Consider the following 14,419-nt stretch of genomic DNA (forward strand, 5'->3'; position numbering starts at 1 on the left):
TGAGGACCAGGCCCAAAATGACCCAGTGGACCGCGCAAATTTTGATCTTAGTGTTTTCGTTTTTCCCTCCCCCCTTTCTAAGAGCTCCAGCACTTTCAGTTTTCTATCTACAGGGCTATGTAAGTGTTTGTTTTTTACAGGAATAGTTGTACTGTGTAATGGCGTCTTTCATTTTACCATAACATGTATGATGAAACCCCAAATATATTATTTATGAAGATATAAATAGGTGAAATCGTAAAAAAGAATGCAATATGGTAACGTTTGGGGGGTTCCTGTGTCTACGTAATACACTATATAGTAACAGCGACATGATACTATTATTCTATAGGTCAGTCCGAACACAACCATATGCAGGTTACACAGATTCTCTAATGTTATATATGTATTTTTTTTAGGAAATCCTTTTTTTGGCAATTAAATATTAATAAAATGGGCTTATTGTGACGCTTATAACAGTTTTATTTTTTCACCTATGAGGCTGTATGAGATGTCATTTTTTCCGCCATGATCTCTAGTTTTTATTAATACCATATTTGTGAAGATCGGACGTTTTGATCACTTTTTATTGATTTTTTTAAATATATAATGTAACATAAAATCGGTAATCTGCGCACTTTTTTCCCTCTTTTCGTGTACGCCGTTCACCGATCACAATGACGCTTGTTATATTTTAATAGATCGGACAATTACGCATGCTACGGTATATTATATGTTTATCTATTTATTTATTTTTATATGTTTTATTTATATAATGGGATGAGGGGTTATTTCAACTTTTATTGGGGGAGGGGCTTTGGGGTAGTGTAATAGTGTTTTGAACTTTTTTTTTACACATTTGAAGTCCCTTTGGGGGACTTCTACATACAGTACTTGGATTTCTACACTGATGATTGCTATGCCATAGGCACAGCATTGATCAGTGTTATCGGCGATCTGCTCATTGAGCCTGCCTGTGCAGGCTCAGTGTAGCAGATCGCTGATCGGACCGCACGGAGGAAGGTGAGAGACCTCCAGCGGTCCGTTTCAACGATCAGGACCCTCGCAGTCACATTGCGGGTGTCCCGATCGGTAAGTGACAGGGGACTTCCCCTGTCACTTACATTTAAACGCTGCGGTCGTGCTGCGATCGCGGCGTTCAAGGGGTTAATGACACGCGGCAGCGCGATCGCTGCAGCGTGCCATTACCGGTGAGGTCCCGGCTGCTCACTGCAGCCGGCCCCCACCTCCTCTGAAGCGTGCTCCGCTCCGGAGCGCGCTTCATAGCGGGAGAAACACCGAGGACGTAGAGTTACGCCATGGGTCGTCTGGGGACAGACTTCCATGACGTAACCCTACGTCCTGGGTCGTCTAGGGGTTAAAGGGACATATTTTGCTCTTAAAGGGACATATTTCGCTCTTAAAGGGACATATTTTGCTCTTAAAGGGACCCAGGTCGCTCTTAAAGAGACCCATTTTGCTCTTAAAGGGACCCATTTCGCTCTTAAAGGGACCCATTTCACTCTTAAAGGGACCCATATCGCTCTTAAAGGAACCCAGATCGCTCTTAAAGGGACCCAGATCGCTCTTAAAGGGACCCATTTTGCTCTTAAAGGGACTCATTTTGCTCTTAAAGGGACCCATTTTGCTCTTAAAGGGACCCATTTCGCTCTTAAAGGGACGCAGGTCGCTCTTAAAGGGACATATTTCACTCTTGAAGGGACCAATTTCGCTCTTGAAGGGACCCAGGTCGCTCTTAAAGAGACCCATTTTGCTCTTAAAGGGACCCATTTCGCTCTTAAAGGGACCCATTTCACTCTTAAAGGGACCCATATCGCTCTTAAAGGGACCCAGATCGCTCTTAAAGGGACCCAGATCGCTCTTAAAGGGACCCATTTTGCTCTTAAAGGGACTCATTTTGCTCTTAAAGGGACCCATTTTGCTCTTAAAGGGACCCATTTCGCTCTTAAAGGGACGCAGGTCGCTCTTAAAGGGACATATTTCACTCTTGAAGGGACCAATTTCGCTCTTGAAGGGACCCAGGTCGCTCTTAAATGGACCAATTTCACTCGTGAAGGGACCAATTTCGCTCTTAAAGGGACCAATTTCGCTCTTAAAGGGACCCAGGTCGCTCTTAAAGGGACATATTTCGCTCTTAAAGGGACCCAGGTCGCTCTTAAAGGGACATATTTTGCTCTTAAAGGGACATATTTTTATCTTAAAGGGACCCAGGTCGCTCTTAAAGGGACCCATTTCGCTCTTAAAGGGACCCATTTCACTCTTAAAGGGACCGAGGTCGCTCTTAAAAGGACCCATTTTGCTCTTAAAGGGACATATTTCACTCTTAAAGGGACATATTTTGCTCTTAAAGGGACATATTTCGCTCTTAAAGGGACCCAGGTTGCTCTTAAAGGGACCAATTTCACACTTAAAGGGACCAATTTCGCTCTTAAAGGGACCCAGGTCGCTCTTAAAAGGACCCATTTTGCTCTTAAAGGGACATATTTCGCTCTTAAAGGGACATATTTTGCTCTTAAAGGGACATATTTCGCTCTTAAAGGGACATATTTTGCTCTTAAAGGGACCCAGGTCACTCTTAAAGGGACCCATTTTGCTCTTAAAGGGACCCATTTCGCTCTTAAAGGGACCCAGATCGCTCTTACAGGGACCCATTTTGCTCTTAAAGGGACCCAGATTGCTCCTAAAGGGACCCAGGTCGCTCTTAAAGGGACCCAGGTCGCTCTTAAAGGGACCCATTTTGCTCTTAAAGGGACCAATTTCACGCTTAAAGGGACCAATTTCGCTCTTAAAGGGACCCAGGTCGCTCTTAAAGGGACCCATTTTGCTCTTAAAGGGACATATTTTGCTCTTAAAGGGACATATTTTGCTCTTAAAGGGACCCACTTCGCTCTTAAAGGGACCCATTTCGCGCTTAAAGGGACCCATTTCACTCTTAAAGGGACCCAGGTCGCTCTTAAAAGGACCCATTTTGCTCTTAAAGGGACATATTTCACTCTTAAAGGGACATATTTTGCTCTTATAGGGACATATTTCGCTCTTAAAGGGACATATTTTGCTCTTAAAGGGACCCAGGTCGCTCTTAAAGGGACCCATTTTGCTCTTAAAGAGACCCATTTCGCTCTTAAAGGGACCCAGATCGCTCTTAAAGGGACCCATTTTGCTCTTAAAGGGACCCAGGTCGCTCTTAAAGGGACCCAGGTCGCTCTTAAAGGGACCCAGGTCGCTCTTAAAGCGACCCAGGTCGCTCTTAAAGGAACCCATTTTGCTCTTAAAGGGACCCAGGTCGCTCTTAAAGGGACCAATTTTGCTCTTAAAGGGACATATTTTGCTCTTAAAGGGACATATTTCGCTTTTAAAGGGACATATTTTGCTCTTAAAGGGACCCAGGTCGCTCTTGAAGGGACCCAGGTCGCTCTTGAAGGGACCCAGGTCGCTCTTGAAGGGACCCATTTCGTTCTTAAAGGGACCCATTTCGCTCTTAAAGGGACCCATTTTGCTCTTAAAGGGACCCAGATCGCTCTTAAAGGGACCCATTTTGCTCTTAAAGGGACCCATTTCACTCTTAAAGGGACCCAGGTTGCTCTTAAAAGGACCCATTTTGCTCTTAAAGCGACATATTTCGCTCTTAAAGGGACCCAGGTTGCTCTTAAAGGGACATATTTCGCTCTTAAAGGGACCCAGGTCGCTCTTAAAGGAACATATTTTGCTCTTAAAGGGACCCAGGTCGCTCTTAAAGATACATATTTTGTTCTAGAAGGGACCCAGGTTGCTCTTAAAGGGACCAATTTCGCTCTTAAAGGGACCTTGGTCGCTCTTGAAGGGACATATTTCGCTCTTAAAAGGACCCAGGTCGCTCTTAAAAGGGACCCGGGCCGCTCTTAAAGGGACCCAGGTCGCTCTAGCGACATGGGTCTCTTTAAGAGCGACATGGGTCCCATACCTTTTGGAGTGTCCCGTCCGTTTAAGAGCAACTTGGGTCCCGTCCCTTTAAGAGCGACTTGGATCCCTTTAAGAGCTACATGGGACCCTTTAAGAGCGACTTGGGTCCCGTCCCTTTAAGAGCGACTTGGGTCCCGCCACTTTAAGAGCGACTTGGGTACCTTTAAGAACGACTTGGGTCCCTTTAATAGCGACATGGCTCCCGTCCCTTTAAGAGCAACTTGGGTCCCTTTAAGAGCAACATGGCTCCCGTCCCTTTAAGAGAGACTTGGGTCCCTTTAAGAGCGACTTGCGTTCCTTTAAGGGTGACCTGGGTCCCTTTAAGAGCGATCTGAGTACTTATAATGGTAAAGATCATTGCTCGGTTACCATGACAATCTTACTCATGTCGGGGAGACAAAATCGTTAAGGACCTTCCATATATTACATCTTCTATTGGTCAATAGTGGACATGTGACTGTGGATGGTGTGATACATTGCATGATGAGACCTTAGAGTTCCTATTGGCTGCTATATTTCAGCTATTTGCATATGTGCTGTGATTGGCTGTCAGTGGTTAGAGTGTGGCCATTATTTGCAATGGGCCATTATTTTCTATGGGAAATTTGGGGTCGTTTAACGTAAATTTCTTAAAAACGACAAATCCGATCGAAACGAAAAATAGATAGCACACCACATACCGCCGAGGGCTTCGAAACGCAGTTTGAACGGAGTCTGTGCACAAAGCGGTTCGGGCTGTATTACGCGCAGAAAAATAGCTGGAAGAAGAAGAATACGGATTACAATATAGTGCTTTTCAAGCACTATAATAATATGTATGACATTTAAACTGTATAGAGGTACAGTAGATGCCTCGTAAACATCTGACAGCCCTTTTACATTATATAAAGCTGTTTGCATGGGTCTTTAGGATAACATAACAAAATCACCATGTTTGTATTTTTCTTGTGTGAATAATACTTTTCTATTTTTTTTATTTTTTTTTTTAACAGGGGCTTCCAGGGCCTACAGGAAATAAAGGAGACCAGGTAATAATAAACCTTTACATTAAAAAGGGTGGTTGCAGAGTGATCACTATGTTTTCGTTCTTACCTATAACTTTATATAGCTAGCATGGTCAACTGGTGCATGTGTATGCTTCCTGCCATCATAAGGTTCCTGCCAAAAAATACTTAGGTTCACTAGCTTCCTATAAATCTCCTGTAGATATTTATATTTGTGCTTTGGATGCAAGGAATATACACTACCGTTTAAAAGTTTGGGGTCACATTGAAATGTCCTTATTTTTGAAGGAAAAGCACTGTACTTTTCAATGAAGATAACTTTAAAATAGTCCTAACTTTAAACAAATACACTCTATACATTGCTAATGGGGTAAATGACTATTCTAGCTGCAAATGTCTGGTTTTTGGTGCAATATTTACATAGGTGTATAGAGGCCCATTTCCAGCAACTATCACTCCAGTGTTCTAATGGTACAATGTGTTTGCTCATTGGCTCAGAAGGCTAATTGATGATTATAAAACCCTTGTGCAATCATGTTCACACATCTGAAAACAGTCTAGCTCGTTACAGAAGCTACAAAACTGACCTTCCTTTGAGCAGATTGTGTTTCTGGAGCATCACATTTGTGGGGTCAATTAAACGCTCAAAATGGCCAGAAAAAGAAAACTTTTATCTGAAACCCGACAGTCTATTCTTGTTCTTAGAAATGAAGGCTATTCCATGCGAGAAATTGCTTAAAAATTGAAGATTTCCTACAACGGTGTGTACTACTCCCTTCAGAGGACAGCACAAACAGACTCTAACCAGAGTAGAAAAAGAAGTGGGAGGCCGCGTTGCACAACTAAGCAAGAAGATAAGCACATTAGAGTCTCTAGTTTGAGAAACAGACGCCTCACAGGTCCCCAACTGGAATCCTTATCAAATAGTACCTGCAAAACACCAGTGTCAACATCTACAGTGAAGAGGCGGCTGCGGGATTTTGGGCTTCAGGGCAGAGTGGCAAAGAAAAAGCCATATCTGAGACTGGCCAATAAAAGAAAAAGATTAAGATGGGCAAAAGAACACAGACATTGGACAGAGAAAGACTGGAAAAAAGTGTTGTGGACGGATGAATCCAAGTTTGAGGTGTTTGGATCACAAAGAAGAACGTTTGTGAGACGCAGAACAAATGAAAAGATGCTGGAAGAATGCCTGACGCCATCTGTTAAGCATGGTGGAGGTAATGTGATGGTCTGGGGTTGCTTTGGTGCTGGTAAGGTGGGAGATTTGTACAGGGTAAAAGGGATTCTGAATAAGGAAGGCTATCACTCAATTTTGCAACGCCATGCCATACCCAGTGGACAGCGCTTGATTGGAGCCAATTTCATCCTACAACAGGACAATGACCCTAAACACACCTCCAAATTGTGCAAGAACTATTTACAGCAGAAGCAGGCAGCTGGTATTCTATCGGTAATGGAGTGGCCAGCGCAGTCACCAGATCTGAACCCCATTGAGCTGTTGTGGGAGCAGCTTGACCGTATGGTACACCAGAAGTGCCCATCCAACCAATCCAACTTGTGGGAGCTGCTTCTAGAAGCGTGGGGTGCAATTTCTCCAGCTTACCTCAACAGATTAATAGCTAGAATGCCAAAGGTGTGCAATGCTGTAATTGCTGCAAAAGGTGGATTCTTTGACGAAAGCGAAGTGTGATGTAAAAACAATGTTATTTCAAATACAAATCATTATTTCTAATCTTGTCAATGTCTTGACTCTATTTTCTATTCATTTCACAACGTATGGTGGTGACTTTTCATGGAAAACACAAAATTGTTTGGGTGACCCCAAACTTTTGAACGGTAGTGTACATAGGTTTCATGATAAGCTAAGGAATCAGAATCTAAACTTTAGGGTCACCTGGTAAAAGATATTTAGTAAAAAAAATATATGTATAACGGTTTAAATACTAACTTTTCCTGCTGATAAATGTCATAAAATAATTGATTACCCATCTCTTAAAAACATAAATAATAGTTAATCAATAACTTTTGTGTACTACAAAATGGTAACAAAGAAGAACACACCCCATTGCGCTCTCCTTTCTCTTTAAAACTATCATGGCATTAATAAGAGTCGCGAGCCTGTCTTTTTCTTAGCCTGGCAACTTTACCAACTTACAAGTATTGCAAATGTTAACATGACACAAAACTCTCAATGTATAAATCAATACATTTGTAATGTATTAAACGGGTTATCCAGGATTATGGAAAAAAAACTGCTGCTTTCTTACAAAAACAGCTCCACCCTTGTATTAATACAATTAAATTTAATATTAGTATTAATACAATTTACTTTATGGAACCCATCCGTAAAACCTCACCCAAACTGAGGATGAGTAACACTGTTTCTGTATATTCCCTTTAAAGGGAAACAAATAACAGGCTGGAAGCATATAACCTGCTGATATGTCCCTATAGGCACAGGACGCTAAGGATGAAAGTAATTTTCTTACCTTGATCCTAAGTGCTATTTTTGAGAACTTTGTAGTTTAGGCAGTTTGGTGCACTGTGGGCAGGGCTACCACATTCAGTACACTGATCTGTCCTGGCTGTCTCCTTCTAATGAATATTCATCTGGCGCTCTGCAGTGATGAGCGCTAGAGTAATATCACTGCAGAGCACAGCTCCAATATTTATTAGAAGGTATGGGCCAGCCAGGCGGATCGGTGCACTAAGGGTGGTAGCCCTGCCCCAAGTGCACCAAACCGCCTCATTTACATATCTAATAAACTACAAAGTTCTCAAAAAACAGTGCTGAGGATCAAAGTAAGAAACTTATCTTCATCTTCAGCTCCCTGTGCGCTATAGGGACATATCAGCTGGTTAGATGCTTCAAACCTTTAAGTGTCAAGTTAAATCTGCATACCAATTTGTATGTATGGATAAATTGGAATTGCTCCAAATATATGAAGAAAGGAAAGCTGTGGCACTCACCATTTGTGGCAAAAATTCTTACAACTTTATTTGAAAAGTCATGCAGGTTATTTGGTGTAGACAAGGTCTAGGGCTATGGAAAAGCATGTTGTGTATGGGCAAAAGAGCTGTTGCCTTACTGCTTGTCTACACCAAATAATCTGCATGACTTTTGGAAAGTTGTTAGAAATTTTGGTACATTTGGTGTGTGCCATGGCTTTTTGCTTGGAGTGTATTTATGCCCTATACAGCAACACGTTGAGCACCACCTATAGCTGGGAAGTCTAAGGCTCACATAGCATTTTGCATGCGGTATTGAGTAGTGCCGAGGATGATGTCTGTTGGAGTCACAATAAAACGAAATTGTGTTGGGTGACTAAAGGTTAATCAGAATTCACACATTTGTGTAATGTTTTTTTGTTTTTGTTTTTTTTGTAGGGTGTCCAAGGTTTTCCAGGCGCTCCAGCAATGGGGGTAACAAACAATACAACTGACTGTATATTTTTTTTTGTCTTTACTTTTTTTAATTTCTGACTGGTTAATCACAAAATATGCAACAATTAAGATGGAAGTAATTATGCAATTATAAAATAATCATTATAATGGAATATTTTGACTGAAAAGCACAGCAGGCTAAAGTTAAATGCATTAGTCCATGGGTCTCCAAACTGCGACCCTCCAGCTGTTGCGAAACCACAACTCCCATCATGCCTGGACAGCTAAAGCTTTGGATTTAGCTGTCCAGGCATGATGGGAAATGTAGTTTTGCAACAGCTGGAGGGCCGCAGTTTGGAGACCCATGCATTAGTCTATGCACTTACATATGTCAAAGTTCAGATGCTGTTAAGTATTTGAATATATAGAATGTAAACATCCCTCATTTACCACATACAGAGAATGTACCAAATAATTGAAAGACATTACTACTTTTCACTTCTATACTTGGTAAAGCAATATAAAGAGTAATTCATCTAATACTTATCCAGAGTCTCCATCAAATCAAGACTAGTGCATGCGTAGAAAAGATTTAAAGGGGTTGTCCGGCGCTAAAAAATTATTCACAGAATAACACACATTACAAAGTTATACAACTTTGTAATGTATGTTATGTCTGTGAATGGCCCCCTTCCCCGTGTCCCACCACCCCCACCCGTGTACCCGGAAGTGTGGTGCGCTATACATACCTGTCACGTGCCGACCACGGTCTCCGATCCTCAGCAGTGACGTCTTCTTCGGGAGGCCAATCGCGGCTGAGCTTCGGATGACGCTGCGGAGGGCGGCCGGCACTCGGGAAGATCCGCCGGCCTCCCGAAGAAGAGGTCACTGCTGAGGATCGGAGACCGTGGTCGGCACGTGACAGGTATGTATAGCGCACCACACTTTCGGGTACACGGGTGGGGGTGGTGGGACACGGGGAAGGGGGCCATTCACAGACATAACATACATTACAAAGTTGTATAACTTTGTAATGTGTGTTATTCTGTGAATAATTTTTTAGCGACGCACTACCCCTTTAAAGCCTCTGTCCACAATAAAGCATTCCCTATGTGAATATCCTGCTTCACAGTATTATGGCACAAACACATTGGAGAACATTGCGAACAATACAGGAGGTAGAAAAATGAGGCTGCTCTAATGCAAACAAACAGGCTTAAATTTATAAAGGACTTTACATAACCTATAATGGAAAGGGGGGCTAAAATCTTTTGACAGGTAAAATATCTACAGATTTTTCTGTAAATCACAGAACAATAGATTTACACAAATGTTAAGCTATAGCAGATGGGGCACTTAAAATTGTTAGATTTTTGTGACTAAAATTGTGAACAACTGAAACAGAAAGTGAAATTAAGCAATAAATGTTTTTAAAAAGTCTGTTTTTTTCCCCTAATTAAATATGCAAATGTTATATTCTACAGGTTGTTGGACCTACTGGTAAGAAAGGTAACAGGGTACGTATAATCATGTTAATGCATAACATACACTAGCATTTACTATATGTTTACTAGTGTTTTAATTTTAAAGGACAACTCTGGCGCTAATAATAAAAAAAAAACCCACACACACACACTCAGAATCATGTTTTTACTACTTACTTTCTCCATTTGAAATCCCACCATTCATGGACCCTGCTGACCTCCGGCCACCGGCTTCAGATCTCCACCTTCTTGTCTGGCTTTCATGATGCTCCTATTCACTTCATACTCTGCCCACTTTTTCAAACACCTGCCCCTCCATTCATTTCCACTCCATTCCTTCACTAATGTCTAACAAGGGGATGGGGTATAGACCAGTTTTCTTCTTTGAATAAACTATGTGACATCATTGTCACAAAATAATGGTGGCAGAAGACCACGGGACAACAGTGATTAGGTATAAGGTATCAAGTATAAAGTAGAAGAAAGATAGAGAAGGAGAACAGAATGGTAATTAAAAAACATTACAATAACTTTGTAATGTCTTTTAATTGCCAGATCAAAGCTAAGCGCTGGAGTTGTCCTTTAAGGCTAAGATAGATAGATAGATAGATAGATTGATAGATAAACCAGCAAAATTACCGCAGCACTCCGTAGGTAAATTTTCAAACTGTGAAGTTTATTGCTTCCACAAGTGCATTTAGCAACGTTTCAGCTCAATCGGTATGAGCCTTTCTCAAGCTGTGCAACATACATGTGTATCAACAGGCTTTAAATAGTTACAAAGTGATTACAAAAGCACATCATGTGACCAATCAGTAAAAAAAGTGAATAGTAGCAAAATCGCATATCAAAAGTAATATACATGACAATCATAATAAATGTGAGAAGAGACAGCATACTCTGTCATAAAAGTAATGTGAAAAAAAGTGTCCATAAATATCAAAAATCGTCTTTGAAAATATACAATTGGAGACAGGTGGGATGATCGCTCACTGGATGACGTCAGTCGGCCCCAGGACAAGTGTAAACAAATGCACGAGGCATATGGAGATCTCTCTGCCTTGGCTTGTAATGAAGCAAATAGCGCATGCGCCAAAAAAGACCGACCGGATGGAAAAACGTAACCAGATCGGATAGGCACAAGTGAGTCATGTGCTATGTGACGTAACCCTCTACGTGATTCAGCAGGATGGCTTCGCGGATCTCCATGGAAACCAGACGCTCAAGCCGGACTGTGTGGGGGATTAACCTCTTACAGGTAGACGGCATTTGCACAATCACGCTATTGGAATCATAGTGGCCAAGGAACATAGTCCAAAAGAGGGCGAATTCCTGCATAGGGCTGCGCCCTCGGACCTATGTCACCCCCGGGCAGTCCAGGGATGTCCAGATTCCCATCGAGGCCTCATCCTAGCGATTGCAGTGCAGCCGAAAACCTTGTTCCGGCACGTCAAGTTCATGAACCAGGAAACCGCATCATTGCCAACGTCACAAACGCACCGTGTGATTGCGCATATAAAGATGATAGGTCCAAGAATCAGTACATATAGGCCAAGACGTCAACCAGGTAAGTGTCCCACTCTGTTCCACCAAAAAGCAGCTTGTTACTATGGAAAGAAAACGAATATTAGAAAATATAGAACATTATTTTGAATATCAGTTAATTTTAAACATAATACACATGTATATAACAATCCAGTCATATCGGATATGGAAAAGAAACCCGGGGTCTAGTTCACGAAGTACCCTAAAGTGCAAATCTATAATTATGATCATCTACAATAGCTAGGTAGAATTTTAAAGTCTACATTGAGACCATTCGGTCTCAGTGTGTTAAGAGTATCAATCCAAAAAAGTTCCCTTCTTTTTAATAATACATGTCTATTGCCACCACGAGGTGGTGTTGGTATATGTTCAAACACGATGGCCTTAAGATCATTCTCGCTATGTCCCTTCTCCAAAAAATGTTTTGAAACAGGCAGGTCGGTTCTCTGTTTACGGATACTATAACGATGTTGGACGAGTCGAGTTTTGAAATCAAGTGTGGTTTCCCCTATATATAATAGTTTACAGGGGCATGTCAAAATATAAACCACCCATTCACTCTCACAAGTTAAGTGATCTTTAATGTGAAAGATCTGTCCTGTTGTCGGATGTGCGAACTTGTCACACTTGACAATGTGCTTACAGTTCACACATCTACGACAGGGGTAACATCCATTTTTTAAAGGGCCCAAGAGTAGCTGGGGGGGGCGTTTCTTACAATTAGTCACTGCCCTTACAAGAGAATCTTTGATATTCCTTGGTCTCTTATATGACATAAGTGGACGGTTCCTAAATTCAGGGATGTCTGGAAAACTGTCCCCCAGAATTCTCCAATGCTTACAGAGAATTCTTTCTATGTGTTGACTCATGCCACTATATTGACTTACAAAGGGTATGCGTGTTGGTCTCACTTTGCTATCTTTTTTATTCAGGAGTTCCTTTCTGTCAATCTCCAAAGTCTCCCTTTTGTACCTAGAGGTAAGTGTGCGTGGATAACCTCTATGATGAAAGTCTTCTGCATACTCATCTATAGTTTTCTCCAATAGTGTCTGATCCCCAACAATACGTTTTACACGCAAAAACTGACTTTTAGGGAGAGATCTAATAGCACTCCTCGGATGATTAGATTTGTAATGTAGCAAAGTATTTTTGTCTGTATCTTTTTTATATAGTCGTGTACTAAAGTGTGTCCCGTCTCTGTACACCATTGTGTCCAGGAATTGTACTTGTGTAGTTGAATGATTCAATGTTAGTTTTATGTCTGTGTCCATAGAATTTAGGTATTGGAAGAAGTCAAGAAGCTCCTCCTCCGTACCACCCCATGCCAAGAAGATATCGTCGATGTATCTCCACCACCCCACAATGTAGTGGGCATGGTGGGACACACCGACGTATATCTCCTCCAGATGGGCCACAAAGAGGTTTGCGAATGCAGGCGCCATATTAGACCCCATTGCAGTACCCTTGCATTGCAAAAAAATCTTTTCATCAAACATGAAAAAATTCCCAGTGAGAATTAACTCCAAAAGTGAGAGTAAAAATTGTTGGCAACTGTCCGAATAGGTCGTCTTCTGCAAAGCTATGGCTATAGCTTCAATGCCCTTCCTATGTGAGATTGAAGTGTATAGGCTTGCTATGTCCATAGAAGCTATATACGTAACATCCCTGGAACGTAGATTTTGTACTTTTGTAAGAAAGTGTGTAGTGTCCTGTAAATACGAGGGAACTTCTTTAACCAGGGGTAATACCACAGATTGGTTCAGTGTACAGATGGATCTCTGGCAGTTCTTTCGTCGCATTAAGTTGCGTGTTTGGAGCGATACCATAGACCAGTCTGTACCTAGTTCCAACACTGGCAGTCATCATGTTGATATATTGTTAAAAGATCTGGATTTATTTGTAAAAAGTGATTTTGTCCCTATACAAACTGTGCATCCCATTGAAACTTACATAGAGGTTGTTAAGAGGGATATTAAAAACCTCAGGCTTAATACATCTTTAGACTTCATTGCTCACCCAAACATGAGTACAGATGAAATGCGAGCACTAGATGATTTGGCCCATAACCGCGACATCACCATCAAGTCGGCTGACAAGGGTGGTGGTGTTGTGGTTATGGACACTAAACAATACATGGCAGAGGCATACAAACAGCTGTCTGATATAAGTACATATAAACTTCTACAACAAGATCCTACCCCTATGGTAAAAACAAAATTAAATGAATTATTAGAACGTGCTGTATCTAATGGTGACATTGATAAGAAATGTAGGGAATTTATTTGGGTGGAGCATCCAATTATGCCCCTTTTCTATCTACTGCCCAAGATACATAAGTGCCTACACAATCCACCCGGGCGCCCCATAGTTTCGGGGATGGGCTCAGTACTGAATAAAGCTTCGGAATTCTTGGATCGGGTATTACAACCCCTGGTTAAAGAAGTTCCCTCGTATTTACAGGACACTACACACTTTCTTACAAAAGTACAAAATCTACGTTCCAGGGATGTTACGTATATAGCTTCTATGGACATAGCAAGCCTATACACTTCAATCTCACATAGGAAGGGCATTGAAGCTATAGCCATAGCTTTGCAGAAGACGACCTATTCGGACAGTTGCCAACAATTTTTACTCTCACTTTTGGAGTTAATTCTCACTGGGAATTTTTTCATGTTTGATGAAAAGATTTTTTTGCAATGCAAGGGTACTGCAATGGGGTCTAATATGGCGCCTGCATTCGCAAACCTCTTTGTGGCCCATCTGGAGGAGATATACGTCGGTGTGTCCCACCATGCCCACTACATTGTGGGGTGGTGGAGATACATCGACGATATCTTCTTGGCATGGGGTGGTACGGAGGAGGAGCTTCTTGACTTCTTCCAATACCTAAATTCTATGGACACAGACATAAAACTAACATTGAATCATTCAACTACACAAGTACAATTCCTGGACACAATGGTGTACAGAGACGGGACACACTTTAGTACACGACTATATAAAAAAGATACAGACAAAAATACTTTGCTACATTACAAATCTAATCATCCGAGGAGT

At 41.6% G+C, this 14,419-nt stretch overlaps 1 protein-coding gene across 1 annotated transcript in view; it reads left to right on the top strand.

Annotated features, from left to right (window-relative positions):
* Positions 1–14,419, top strand: part of LOC138783311 (collagen alpha-1(VII) chain-like) — a 236,647-nt gene that overhangs the window by 74,704 nt on the left and 147,524 nt on the right. Inside the window, exons 44-46 of the mRNA XM_069957875.1 lie at positions 4,932–4,967; positions 8,334–8,369; positions 9,815–9,847. Coding sequence (XP_069813976.1) covers positions 4,932–4,967; positions 8,334–8,369; positions 9,815–9,847 — 105 coding nt within the window. The remainder of the gene's footprint in view (positions 1–4,931; positions 4,968–8,333; positions 8,370–9,814; positions 9,848–14,419) is intronic.

The sequence above is a fragment of the Dendropsophus ebraccatus genome, chromosome 1 (genome assembly GCF_027789765.1).
Source record: "Dendropsophus ebraccatus isolate aDenEbr1 chromosome 1, aDenEbr1.pat, whole genome shotgun sequence".
Taxonomy (NCBI): Eukaryota; Metazoa; Chordata; class Amphibia; order Anura; family Hylidae; genus Dendropsophus; species Dendropsophus ebraccatus.